The sequence below is a fragment of the Taeniopygia guttata genome, chromosome 4, assembly GCF_048771995.1.
Source record: "Taeniopygia guttata chromosome 4, bTaeGut7.mat, whole genome shotgun sequence".
In the NCBI taxonomy this organism is placed as follows: Eukaryota; Metazoa; Chordata; class Aves; order Passeriformes; family Estrildidae; genus Taeniopygia; species Taeniopygia guttata.
Genome location: NC_133028.1, coordinates 40268307 through 40283136, shown reverse-complemented (window position 1 = coordinate 40283136; position 14830 = coordinate 40268307). Strand labels below are relative to the sequence as shown.

General features: G+C 36.3%; 1 protein-coding gene across 13 annotated transcripts in view; it reads left to right on the top strand.

The window, feature by feature from the left end:
* Positions 1-14830, top strand: part of RAPGEF2 (Rap guanine nucleotide exchange factor 2) — a 183625-nt gene that overhangs the window by 131683 nt on the left and 37112 nt on the right. For 12 of the 13 annotated variants that reach the window (XR_012055660.1, XM_030271433.4, XM_012573430.5 and 9 more), the window contains one exon: positions 6694-6825. The exons of the other annotated variant lie outside the window; for it this stretch is intronic. Coding sequence is in view for 11 of the 12 variants with exons in the window: in XM_030271433.4 (XP_030127293.4) it covers positions 6694-6825 (132 nt within the window). In the remaining variant the exon portion in view is untranslated. The remainder of the gene's footprint in view (positions 1-6693; positions 6826-14830) is intronic. 13 annotated transcript variants of the gene reach the window in all.

Genomic DNA, 14830 nt, shown 5'->3' with positions numbered 1-14830 from the left:
GCTTCCCTGGGAATTGCATCCTCATTTTAATTGCATATAGTTTACACTTTTAGTTTAAATTTAATTCTGCATGGACATGTCAGCCTGCATCAGATCTGTAGACAGAATCGATAGAAATTACTTCATTGTTCTGTAATTACTTACATTTACTGCTGTGTTTAAAATCACTCAACCATAAAAATGTTTACCTTGATGTCTCTCTTGGTTAGTGAAAGAATTATGTTGAAATAGCATGTTGATGAATGCCCAGCATTATTACAAATATTTCTTCCTTATCCTATTAAATACCATAAATATGGGCATACCTTTAAAATACAAAATACAACAGATGTATGAACATTTAATATAAAAAATGTTTATATAAAATATTGAAATCAAGTGTTAATAATTTTAGAGTATACTGAAGAATACTGCCTTTGTGATCTACACTTTTGTAGTGCAATAAAAATTTTAGGATTTCTCTCTTGGGTGGAGAAAAAATTAATGAGGAAGACTAAGGCAGAGTATTGCTTTTATTTGCCTGCTATTTTCCTCTCTTCATGAAAAAAGACCAGAATCCCAAAATCAGTTCACTGTAGTTTAGTTTACTTACTTAGGTTTGTGGGACTAAGTGTGTCATCTGTAAAAGGAATAAAAAACTTTTTAAAAAATTATTTATTATGGTGGCTTTTATTGTATAGTAGCTTTTATTATTTCATTAGTAAAGAGCTGCTATAGAATAAGTGTTCAGATGGAGGTGCTTGGAGGTTGAAGAATCAGTGCTTGCTTGTATTTCTTTAATTTCAGAAAGTGGAAATAGAGGCTATAAAGGTGATAGTTTATGTTGTTTTATGTCTACTTGCTCAGTGACACTTAATTACATATAAAATCATTCATTGGGAATTGCATAACAGAATGTTACACCTTTGCTCTCTTTAATCCCATCTTTTTTGCAAATGTACTTCAGTCACTTTGCAGGCTTTATAAATCTTTCATAAAGTGCTTAGCAGCCTTCAGTAGAAGACTTTGTATGCTTTGTTTGCCTTAAAATGAGTGGTATATTGAAGCTTTCTAACTAGAATTTGTCTGGCAATTTAAAAGGACACTCTTGCATTTGTCTTTTCACATTATTGCATTTATACTTGTTTTCACATATAACTGCATTTAAAAAACCATAAAATCCCAAATGAATAAAATCAAAACAAAGCCTCAAAAAAAAAAAAAAAGGAATATTATTTAAAGAAAGAAAATGCTTTGGTGTAATTCCACTTTTTTTTTTTTTTGCTATTCTCATACATTTTAATGCTGTATCCAAGGATTTTAATTTCTTGTCCCATAAACATTTTCAAAATTTATTTAATATTTTTTTTAAATACTGTATTCGTAGATAAGTCCAGCAATTCCTTGAGTAGAAAATACCTTTTGTTATAATGAAAGGCACGCTGTAGAGTAGGAGAAAATAATGATGCTCTTAAAATAGGAGGAACATATTCAGAGCAAAGTAATTGTTAGTTTTGCATGCATAACACGGTGACTCACTTTGAGGGTGGAAGTAATAAAATTATGCTTTTAAGATGGGAAGATGTGATAGGATCTATGGTATTGTACAGATCTAAATGGGTATATATCTTTGCCCTTAAGATAGTTTCAAGTAATTGTTTAAGTTTTCTTTTCATTTCGGGTTTTCAAGAAGTAAAAATGGGGAGTCCTCAGATGTATTGTTTTAACTCTGGTTTCTCTCCACGTGTGCAATCTGTAAAAATGTGTGTACTTATGTAGGTATGCTTGCATTATAAATATAAAATAGTGTTTTCACCTCTGTCAAATTAAGACTAGGGCTTAGGTCCTAACCATTTTAACAGGTCATGTTTTGTACTAGAAACTTTTGTCCCTGCTACACATGCTTAGAGCTATGCATATATCACCTTAATGTTGGTCACTTGCAAAGGTTGTGCTTGAGACTAGGGTATGAGGACAGTTTCTGACCTTTCTAATGATTATCAATTGTTAAAATTAGTGTACATATACTGTGTTTTGAAACTATATTTACTTAAGAACAAATCATGCATTAATTTTTCTAAATTACCCTGCTATGCTTTTACTCTGTGTGCCAGTTCCTTCTGATGGTGTGACTAAAAGTATTCAGTAATGAAGTTAAGAAATATTGTAGGTATTGGCTTCAGCAGAGCTGTACTTAAGTGTGGTGCCTGTTATGTAAAATATACAAGCTGCTTTTGAGCCTTATTACTTTGAATGACTTCTTAAAACTAGATGTCATTTAATGAAAATGTAAAACAAGATAAAAGTGAGAAATCAGTTCTGATGCCATTTGTCGTGGTGTCAGTCTGTGACAGGTGGCATTTCTGAGGCAGGGGATAGGTCCTTAGGCTTTCTCATCCTGCTTGTGGTCTGGTGGATATAGCATATGCTAGATCTAGCCATGTATATGTAACAAGAAAACTTTTACCATTATACTAAATAGTAAAGTCAGTACTAAACTGTAGAACAGAATGATAGCTCAATACAAGCATGGAGTGCTTAATAATTTAATAATAAAGTGATACTCAGCACAGCAAACATACCTATTGTCATGAAGTTAACTGCCTGGAGATGGTTCCTAGGAAATTTTTTCACTGAGTTACAATAGCATGGTTTCATGGTGTTCTCTAATCCTGTTCCACTACAAGTAAGAAATTGGATGTAAATATCCTGGTTTGGGGTAGACAGCTTTTAGCTGGTTGTTGAATGTTGCATTTTGTCCTTGTTCTGCTTACCTGAAAAACATTTACCAAATGCTATGCTCCAAGAGTAAAAAGTTTGGCTGGTATTGGGTTTGTGTGGCAGGATTTTGATAGTGTGGGGCCACAGGATTGGCTTCTTTGAGAAGCTGCCAGAAGCTGCCCCCATGTCTAATGGAGACAAACCCTGCTGGTGCCAAGGCTGACCTGCCACTGGCCAAGGCTGAATCATCAGTGATGGATGGTAGCATCTGTGGGATAACACAGTTAAGAAAGGGGGAGGGAGGGGAACAAAAACTGTGCAATTGCAGCCACAGAAGAGAGGAGTGACAATGTGACAGTAACAGCCCTGCAGATACCAAGGGCAGAGCAGAAGGAGGGGCAGGAGGTGTTCTGGGTGCCCCAGCAGAGATTTACCCAGCCTGTGGTGTAGATCATGGTGAGGAAACTGTACCTCTGCAGCCTATTTTGATCCAAAGGAAAGTAGAATTCCACCTGTAACCTTTGGAGGATACCCACACCAGAGCAGATGGATGCCTGTGGAAAGCCCACACTGGAGCAGGCTCCTGGTGGGATTTGTGACCCTGTGGGGAGAGGAGCCCACACTCAAACAGGTTTACTGGCAGGACTTGTAACCCTTGACGGGACCCACCCCAGAGCAAGTTGTGAAGAACTGCAGCCCATGGGAAGGGCTCACTTTGGAGGTGATACTGGAGAACTGCCTCCTTTGGAAGGAGAAGAGTGCGAGAGTCCTCCACCCAAGGAGGGAGGAGCAGTAGAAGCAATGTGAGATGAACTGACCACAGCTCCCATTCCCTGCCCCCCTCCACTGCGCTGCAAGGGAGGAGGTAGAGAATTTGTGAGTGAAGTTGACCCTAGGAAGAAAGGAAGACTGGGAGGAGGTCATTAAGATTTGGGTTTATTTCTCATTATCCCATGATAATAAATTCAGTTAATTTGTCCCCAAATAGGGTCTGTTTTGCCCATGATAGTAGCTGGTGAGGGGTCTCTCTCTTTGTCGTTAACCATGAGCCTTTCATTGTATTTGCTCTCCCCGTCCAGCTGAGGAAGGTGACAGTGTGGCTTTGGTGGGCATCTGGTGTCAAGCCCACCACACTTTATATAAGACTTAAACAGATGTGGGTTTGCATTGTCATCAGTGCTTTACTTTTTTCTCCATTGTGTACAATGCAAATATGAAGTATTTTAAACAGCAGGATGTGACTAAAATAGAAATGCATGTATTTCTCACACCCATTTTTCATTGAGTTTACAGTTTAAATGTTTCAGTTTTTTTAATTTTTGTATTTTATTTTTTTCTTCATGCAGTCTCTCACCTTAACTTTGGGGGGTAGGGCAGTTGCAGTGGATTCCGCTCTCGGGCATGTAGCACAGAGATGTAGTGTTCTGCAAAGATATGAGCATGTGCTTTCTGCTTGTAAATAGTCCTATTTGATTAGGATCAAAGTGACTAGTTAGGTTGCCTAAAGAAAAATGCCTGCTTCTGATCTTCTGTCACCACTTGGCAAGTCCAGCTCATGCAGCATGGCTTTGACTTGAGGAGTTACTCTGAAACCAGCAATCGCCAAGCATTCAGCTGATTGTCTGCAGCCAAAAAGATTCAGAAGGCTGGCTTTTATTTGCAGTGTATTCCATCAGCTATTGTGGGATCCCTTGCCTCTTCCTTTTGCCTTATGCGCCGTAGTGACACATAAATCCTTGCTGTTCATTTAAAACAGAGTTCAATCATTATATTATACATAGCTTGATTTAACTTTTTAACGTACTAACTGGATTTGCTTTGATGAAAGGTTCTTTAAAATTTTTAATGCATTGATAAAAAATAAACGCTGCTGTTAATGACATTGAGATATTTGCAGGGCACTATAAAATTGAGCATGTTTGGCTGGGTGTTACACTGTGTTCATATACAGTTCCCTATGGAGTTGATATTTATTGGAGATTACAATAACTACCTTTTGTAAAAGGTAAAACCCTCAAAATATATCTGTGTAAGTTATCATTAAATGTGTGAATCTTAGACAATTTGTGCATGTATCTTAATATATAGGATTTCTACTTTGAAATGAATGTGGGCTGCTTCAAATATGAGAGACTGTACTTTGAGAAGTAGTCAGTAACATATTGCAAAAGCTGTAGCAATTAATTTCCCTTGCGTTCTACCTAAGGAATATGTACTTACTTGCAGAATGGCTCAAAAAGGATTAAAAAAAATAGTGGCCTGAATATCAGTATGTATGGTTCTATTATGTGATAATTCAAATTTACAGATTGAAAAGTAAAGCAGTAAAGACAACAGATACTATAATGCAGTCCCTAATGCTGTATTTTCTCCTTCTGATACCTCATTAACAGTAGTGAGCATAACTAGATTTTTCTGGAGGCAGCATTCGTGGCTGTGTGTATTAGAGTATTGCTTTTCTTAATTGCCTTTTCTTTGTTGATGAAGATCAAATCTAGCTCTGGGCTTACTGTAGCTTTTAAAGATTTTTAGTATTTGGTTGCTGGTTTTAGCCTCTCTTTCCAGTAAAATACTAGGAAAGAATTATTTAAAATGCAGCCATTTCTGCTATCACTGATACAGTCATTCTGTGATAATGAAGAAATCCTGGTCAGATGTATTAGAATAGGAAATGCCAGTCAGTCAAAATAAGACTAAGGTTTGCAGTTGTCTGTAATTTCACTGCAAATCCTAAAACCATGGCTCTTTCTGGGCATGTTCCGTAAACAGAACTAAACAAGGCAAATAGCAGTAAAATCATTCAGTATCTTTAGCTGTATAGAGCTAATAATTTTTTCTAGCACACTCTCTTGTAACTTGGAGTTGACATTTTTACCTAACCTTTTATACTGATTGGCTTATTCTCTCTTAATGCTGAACGAGGTCTTATTTCCATTTCCATCCAGGGAGAACAAGCACCAAGGTAGCATTCATAATTGACATGGGTGAACACACTGCATGTGACATTTTTCATACAAACACAACTCCTTAGAGATGAGAGTATCTGCCTTGTCTGAGTTGAAACAAAATTAATGAACAAAGATTTTTGGTTTTAATTATTAAAGAATTTATTGCACACCAAAATTGATACATTAACATACTTTTATTAACTGGCTGTGGGATGCAGGCTTCTTGGGAAGAGGAATAATTTGCCCCTGAAATAGCATTTAAATATTTCTTCAGACAGCAAATATTCTACTTTGTCAAAGTTCGCTTTCTATGGTCTGGAAATGTTACAGTTCTTAAAGATTTTCAAGGGAGCTGTGGGCATAAAGCAACAGTAGAAATATGTGTCATAAATCTTGGTGAATTATTGTTAAATGGTCAAATATTCTGTCTCAATTCATTCTTCAGCACTGCATATGAGCAAACTAGTTTAAAGATTATAGCTCTTTAGAATTGTGTCAAGTCTTCCTGCATTTCCTATTTACTGTCATATTATTTGGCTCGAAGTATAATGGATAGCTTAGTGACTTGGATTTTCCTTGTCTCTAATGTACCATGTCAACCTGAGAAACAACAGTTTACCAAATCCAGAGCAGTGCTGGTTATTTTTTTTAAAGAAGTATGTGACTTTACTCCCTTGTTAATTCCTGTCCTGCAGGAAACCATTGATTTTGGAAGTAGCACAATATTCATATGCATTTGAATTCTATCCAATTCCACAGCAAGCTACTGAAGAGTTTTGGCATATTGCTTCACTAATGTTTGTCTATAGATACATGTTTTTCTTGAATTTTTTATATTTGCAATAATTTGCTGGTATTTTGCTGACCTCTGCATGAGTTAAAAAAGCTGCATAACTCAAAATTTTTATGCTGCATTCTCAAGCCCTAGTGATTTTCTTAAATAGGTGGTATTGGCAGAGAGTAAAGTGTGACATGTATGATTTTAAATAATTTTGCCATGTATCTCCCTCAAATTGTAATGATGCTTTTTCTGCTCCACCTATAGCTTCCTGCAGATTTCACAAAGCTGCACCTTACTGACAGTCTCCACCCACAGGTGACCCACGTTTCATCTAGTCACTCAGGATGTAGCATCACTAGTGATTCAGGAAGCAGCAGCCTTTCTGATATCTACCAGGTAAGACTGGAAGGGTTGCTGATGGGAGATGCAATCCAGAAGTTTTGCATTTAATAGCTGAATGTCCTTGCTATTGCCTCTTGTCAGTTTTTATCTGAAGAAGCACTCAATAGACTTAAAACCAAAACCTTTTTGTTTGACTTGTAATGATCTCAGGCTTTAAATGTATTGAGTTCATAATGTAGAACCTATTCAATGATGGGAAGGAACAAATATGGAGTGGGCAGCCCATGCCTGAGGGGCATATTTCTATTTCCTCACCCTGTAGAAATGTGATGCCAACCTCTTAGCAGTGCTTCCTCTCCTGGCCATCCTCAGAAAGGTGGGGAGGTTGAACTGGTGATGCTTTTTAAACTTATACTTCTGAAGTGGCTTCTTCTTGTAAAGCTCTGTGCTAGTCATTGGGGACAGCTTGAGTTTAGAGAGACTCTGAAACTGATCCACAGTCTAAGTATAAATTGGAAAAAGTCTAAAGTGAAATAAAATTAGAAATTATGCATTTTTCACTTGATGTTTATGCTTCTTGCAATGTTGGAGGAGGAGCTGTCCTGGTAGGGAAGTGTACCGATTTGTTATCTGAAAGGAAGGAATCAAATCCAATTAAAATATATTTTTATCAAAATAATCATAAAGTAGTGAGACCACTTCAACATTAAATACTGTTAATTAGAAGATGAATAATATTTTTTGAAATGCTTCTGAAATTGCAAATGTAACCATTTAAACAACAGGAAAAGCATATTTACAAATACATAAAAGTTCAGCTGTGGTCATAGTCACAGAATATAGTCTCTTTCAGGTGAATAAGCTTGTAGGCTTCTTTTTGTGAGAGAAGATAGACTACAAAAATATCATAGTTCAATTTAGACAGTAATTACAATAATGCAAAGGTTTAGTTTTGCAAAACTACCAAATTAGCTGAACATTTTTAGGCATAGCATATGTCAGTCAAGTAGGTTTGTCAGAATTTCTTCTGAAGACAGGATTTAGATTTATATTGTGAGAGTGCAAAAGATGTAAAATCAGTTTTGTTTTTCTAGTCTTCTATAGATTTTCATTCCTTTCATTACAGAGATTTGCACTCTAACAGAAAAATTACAAGTACCTCTAGAGACAGCTGTAGGTGGCATGTAGTTACAGCCATACAGCTATTCTTGAGATAAGTTGGAAGTAAATTTTTTGCAGACTTTCAGCAAACGTTCATAACTGTGAAAAAGATCATTGAATTTCTGTGCAATTAAAAAAAAAACCAAACAAACAACATAAAAAACTGCAGAAACCTCAGAAAGATACTTCTCTAAGTCGCCAATGGTCTATGACTCCTACTGATTTCATTTGCAGTGTTGGAATCAACATAATGGTTGGTGTTTGGAGAGAGATAATGGTATACTGAAGTATTTATACAGACAAAATTTACTCTTTAAGTATTATTTTAAACTGAAGTATTATTTTAAACTGAATTAGTCTTATTTTAAACTGAATTTACAATCATAATGCATAACCTATTGTTAAAAACATTATCTACTTTCCTCAATTAATCTGCAATTAGTACCACATTTAAAGGTGACTTGGCACAGATGTATCAAGAACTGTGTAATTGCACAATGTCAAAGAAAGGATAATAACCTATGTTCATATCTACATCCAGAAATATGATCATGTATTGTAGAATGCACCCTCATCTTTTTGTCTTAATACATATACTTGAAGGAATGTTTATTAATGAAATGGTAAATTCACGTGTGGAAACTGATAAGATTCTTAAATTATTGAATTTAACTTAGTGATATCAAGTATTATTTGCCTTGATTTTGCAGATTCTGGTAAATAATTTATTTCTGGCCTCAGTTTCAGTCATAAAGGAATGTAATGTAGCAGTGGTAGGCTAGGTTAAAGTACTGCCAAAAAAAAATAACCTGAACCAAAACAAAATAAAATGGCTGTAATTTGACTCCTCTCGGGCCAAGTTAAGGATTAAAGAGAAATATTTTTTTTAAACCAAGAGAGTGAATTAGTCATTCTCTCTCAATTGTTTGCCTTGCAATTGTCTCCCAAGCGTTTATTCAAAAACAGTAAACCATAACCAAGTCATCAATGTGTTATGTTTTTTTTCTTCAAATTTGATAAATCTTAGGTAAAGTTCATGATCATTGTTCCTTTGATTCTTATTTTCTGTATTTAATGATGTTTTTCTGTTCAGTGGGGTGGAATTGTGTTCTTTATGGCTATGTAGAAAGCAATGGTTTAGAAAGATCATCATCTTGTCTTGCAGTTGATAGAAAAAAAATTGTTTAAAAAAATTATACTGTTATTTAGATCATTACTGTTGAAGTCTGAGGTAATATGTAATGTTTTGCATGCCGTAAGTATTAGTTCTGTAGCCTTAAGAGCAGCTGGTTCCAGTGAAAATATGTTCATGGCCTTTTAAGATTTTTTAAATAAATCATGAAGCTGAATCTTCAGATGCTTTCAGCATTGAACTGAGAATACTTCCTTTTAAATATTAATGCAGTATCTAAATTTGTTTGTCAAACGTTGCACATGAAAGGACTTCTTTTAGGATAAGAAATACTTACCAAAATAAAATCAACCTTTGTGTTTACCCCACCCAAGTTTCAAAAATATATTAGGTGCCAATTAGTAAGATCCTTAAATACTGTTATTTTTATTTTAGGAAATAAGTTCAAGTGACGAACTCTGTAGGGTGACTTGAGAGGAAGGGGATGCTAAATGTCAGTAGATCTTGTATTGCTTGTATTTGTCAAGGACAATTCCTTGCTTCTGTCTTTTTTTTGACTTGGCAAAGCAAATCATTCACTGCTGCTTCTCATGTGTGGCTGCTTGCTCTTGTTTCCTAGGCTTAGTTAAGGATTCTTAAATGAACACATATACCTGTTCCTATATGCTCCTAAATGCTTCCTCTACCTGCTAAATATATTACGAGATGATCGGAGAGTGAGGAGATCTAAGCTCATGAACGTGTGTTATTCCCCCTCCCTGTTTTGGGAAGCATTGTTGTGTTGGCTCAGCTCTCTGCCAGCCTTTCTTTACCTTATCCTGTCCTCAGCCTGGTGGCTTCCTGCCATGCTTACGTGCCCTCTGGTGCCTGCCCAGATACCTCTGTCGGTACAGGAAACCAGGAACATCCTTTTTGAGACCCTCCCAGGATGTGTGTATTGCTTGGAAATTTTCAAGATGTCAGCTTTGTTTTCTCATGATTCTGATCTGGTAGCTCCTAGAAGAAGAAAGGTCTGCCTTTCAGCAGCTCTTCCTGAGTGGGACCAGTCTTTTGTCTCTCAAACCAGAGAGTCTGTGCAGCCTGCCCTTCAGTCACTGTATGTAAAATAAAGACATTTTACCTTAAGATAAAGCCGCTCTTTTTGACTGTATCAGCTGCTGAAGTACAGGGCTCTGGCTAATGCCAGAATGGCTGGAACAGCTGAGGTAAATTGTCCTATGAACTGCCACCTCTGCATTTTCGGTGAAGCCCTTATCACTCCTGTAAATGTAGATCCTCTTAGTCTGCTCTGTGCCTTCCAGAGTCCATGTTCTGTATGTCTGTGGTCCTGGCAGACGTTGCTCCATTCTGAGAAGGAGCCAATTATTGGCAATAAGGAGGGATGCTGTTCCTGGTGGGTTGTCTGGATTGCTACACATTTCTATCTTCAGTGAGGAAAACTTCTGTGACACGTGGGCTGTTGTGTTGTCAGTTTTGAGGTAGATAATGAAAGAACAAATATGGAGAGCACTGTGAAAATCTTGGACTGAGGAGTTTTAAGGTATTTAATGGACATTTACACTCATGTCAATGTAGTATGAAAAAATAATGTAGTATGAAAAAATAATGCCTTAGACTATGTATGATTTCTGTACATATAATAATTATAGTTGATTGTAGTACATATGATAACTAGTTAATAAACAAATATATATCATAGTTGCATGGATTGAATTTCATCTTAATTTATTGATATTGTAAACTTTTGCATAGTCAGCTAAAAGCTAATTTAAAACAAAACCCCAGACATGATTTCTCTCTGTGCAGATACTGAATCCAATGTGTCTGTATGACATGAAGGAATATTTGATGCTAATGTGACTTCTGCAAGTCATTTAATGAGACAGGCAGAGCCAGTGCTCTTGGTGTTTTGTATTGGTATCAGCTTAAAAAATTAGTGGTTGAAAAGTAATGATGAGATGGTGTTTTTGAGCTGAGCATGGCTTCTTTCTTTGTTAGCGTCATGGAATTGAAGGACTGCACCAGGCAATGAACATATTTCTGGTTTGTGCAAGGAGTTTCTTCTCTTCTTGTGTTTTTGGGTTTTTTTCTTCTTTTTGTCCCTGTTTTTGTTTTTTTTTGTTTTTTTTTTTTTTTTGTTTGTTGTTGGTTTTTTTTTTTTCTTGCATGTTTGGAGAATTTGGATTTTGATTTAGATGGTTAATTATAACAAGGGGACTTGTTACAAGGGGAACTAGGCCTTCAAAATGATACAATGTTTCCTAAAAAAAGAAATTTAAAAAAATGTTTAAAAAGTAACAATTAAAAATATTCTGGTTAAAATACTAGGAAATCAGTAGTTAGTGTGGTCACTTTTACAGGTTTTCTAGTTTTTTTCTCTTTGTTACCATTAGTTGGAATTTTTTCCCAAACCACTATAAAAAGAAAATCATGATGGCCACTTAAAACAGAGCCTGTCATATAAGCAGCTCTCCAAGTCTTCCCACTGTCTTTTCCTAAGTAAGGATGGGGTGTGTGTGGTGAAGCAGTTGTTTCACTGGAGTGAGAGTTACTTGGTTGTGTAAAGGTAGAGATTGCCCTTAACCTCTTCTAATCTGTTTTCTCAAGAAACTCAAAAATTCAGTGGTGGAGGAGGAAGGCAGGCAGTAAAAGAAGTCATCTTTAGCTGTTCATGTAGTCCATCACCTCTCTTGTCATGTTTATTGTCATGGTGTCTCTTAAAAATGAAAGACCTGTAGACTTGAGGTTAGCCAGTTTCCTCTCCTGCCGATCTAAAGTGACCAGAAGGGTCCACCATTTCCCCAGTCTGACCTAGGGAGAATGAATGCTATTCTTATTTTCTTAATTCTCCCCTTCTTCCCCATGTCAGTCAAGGAACCAAAGGCTGACTAAGAACTTAGACAAGGCTTCTTTTAGTTTACATCTTTACCCTGGTTATTTCACAGTATTTGTTTAATTCGCTGTTATCATTCAAATTTGGAAGTGTGTTTGGACTTCAAGATCCTCAGCAGCTGAAGCAACTAGTTTTTTATTGGTGCAGTATTAACGTTTATAGCCACTAATTAAAACTGGTCAGATCCTCCTTAGGTATCAAATAAGAAATACTACTCCAACTCAGGCTTGAAAATGTCTAGCTTAGTCTCTTAACTCTCATGTTGGTGATGTGACAAGTAAAATATTAGGCTGTCACTATTATGAGATTGCTTTGAAGCTTAAAAATTTTTCTCCACAGTTGGAAAGATGACATGAGAAATTTCTATCACAGTTGGTATTCAGACTATGGAGAGACATTGTTTTGTACTTTAGGCTGCAACCAGCATTTTTATTGCATGCAATTTTTTCAGATTTATTTAAGTGAAATTAATTTCTCTTATTGCCCAAGGAGCAAAGTACAACATGCACCCAAGAATGGTAATTCTGAGGTGTATTTCATCCTTGATTACATGCCCTGAGAAGATGTAAGCCTCCGGACTAACTATAGTACAAATTCTGTTGGATATTCATCTTGTGTTTGGGTTTTCAGTGGCTGTGGTACATAAGGAATCCCCTATGCCCAAAGGAGCTCATGGGGGCTTCCCCTTTGGTCTTAGACATATGCAAGGCTATTGCTTAGTAACCAAGGGCTCCTGTGCTGACACGTTTGGTTTTTCTCACTCAGAAGCGGGTACAAAAGCACTCAGAGTAGTTGAGTCATGAAGTTTAATGTCTCAGCACGAGGACTTTCAATACTTGACATCATACATCCTGCTACTAAACCTAAAAAAGCTATTTGTGATAGCAAATAGGAGCCCTCCAGATTTTCGTAGTTTTTTGGTTGTTTTTTTGTTTGTTTGGGGTATGTGGGGGGCTAGACTTGTTTGGTTTTTGTTTTGTTTTGTCATGCATGATGGTTACATTTGTCTTTCTTTGCTATCTTTTGCATGATCATAGCAATTTGAGAAAGTTGCTTGAAAACATGCTTTTTTTTTCCCTCAAAAGGTGTTTTTAAAGGTGTCCTAAATTAACAGACTTTCTTATTACTTTGTAGATTGTTGCATTCAATGCTGAGCTTCTCTGTTGCAGTGGTTTGGGTTTTTGATAGGAAGTTAGATGTGGTTGCTTTCCATGCACCAATAACTTCAGTTGTCCAAAAAAAAAAAAAAAGAAACAGCGAGTGTAAATAGTGATTATCTTTGGGAAATCTCATAGCCTTTAGTAGTATTTATAAAGTGTTTTCTGAGTCCAAAGTTACATTTAATTCAGTGTTAGAATTTGTTTTAAATAGCATCAACTCTTCTTGATAATAAAGCTTCAAGAGTTTTCCAGTTTTAATTGCTTTAAGACAGTAAAATAACTTATCTTTTAATAATCATATATTGTACAATAGGTGGAAGTTTCTCATCTATATTAGCATTGTGTGACTAAATTGAGTTCTGCATTCATCTTGCTAACGTGCTTTTGAAAGAGCTTAATCTGGGCAGTAGGAGGGGCACTTGTTAGTGATGGGAAGGTTTGCAGAATTGACTGTGAATCAGTCCCACTGTCACTGGAATTGTCACTGCTGGAGACTTCAGATTCTGACAGATTGGTGTCATAAGCTGTGTGTCTACTGACTTATCACCACTAATTTTTCCACCAGTCACTTTTGATGAAGGCTATTTTGAAAGAGTAGTTACAGCAGTTGTTTTAAATGTATCACAGAGAATGTGCATGTTAAACACAGTAAGTCTGCTCATAAAAATACTGCTATCCGTGCTATGTTTTGGGATTTGTTTCTGTGCCAGTAACATCTTTCCTTATCCTGGTTAAAAAATGAGCAGCATTTTTTCTTGACAAAAGCAAAACTAAAAAAGCCACTAAACCCCCAAAACGAGAAACAGCAACTAAAAAAACCCGAACCGAAAACCACAAAGTGAGAATAATTCAAATTTTACATAGATGCTGTTCTCATGCTTTTTTATATTAACAAGGCCCAGTTACAAAGCTTGTGTTGTGCTGTAGGACAGAAGCATTTAAGTCTCTCACTAGCTGCCCCTGATCCATCTCCAGCCATATGCTGCTGTTCATGAGGTGGCTGTGCATAGTGGCATTAAAGTAACAGATGTCAGCCACGGATAGGGAGGCAGGAATAGCAGAGATGATTCTACAAAATTACCAATGCAATTTCTCTTACCTTCCCTGTGTTCAGAGAGTGACCTAGTTTTGTGGGTTGTCTTTTTCACCAGTCTGACATAGATGAATGAAACAAGCTTTAGTAGGTGTGTTTGTCCCATGTATTATTTTTAAAGTTGATGTGAATGCATTGTGTGGTCCCAGAGTCTCAGAAACTAACCATCCCTTTAAGGCCTGTGAAACTGGATTTCTCAAGTGATGGCTTAAAGCTTGCTTATTAGAAGCTTGCATTTCCTTAAAAAATGTCATAACTGAGCCTTGGCAGCTGCTGTGGTATTAAATCAGGTTTCTGAGAAAAAGCAGCAGTATCAGCCACGACAGACAAATGTTTGTGGGATTTATTAAAGTGTTCGATCTTGAAACTCAGTCATTAAAATGTATTTACCTTTAGGTGTGGTACTAATGACCTCAAGCTATATCTGGACTATGTTTTCATTAATTTTAATACAATTTAAAGGAGGTTAAGTTTGACAGATGATCTGGGTAGTCCATCTGTGGTGTTTAAGCAATGACTTTGCGTTTTTTTTCTGCATCTGTAAATTCTTAGGCAGTCTATCAGCAAACGAAATCATTTAACCATGTTCAACTGGAATTGTAAAAGAAAAGTACAGTTCT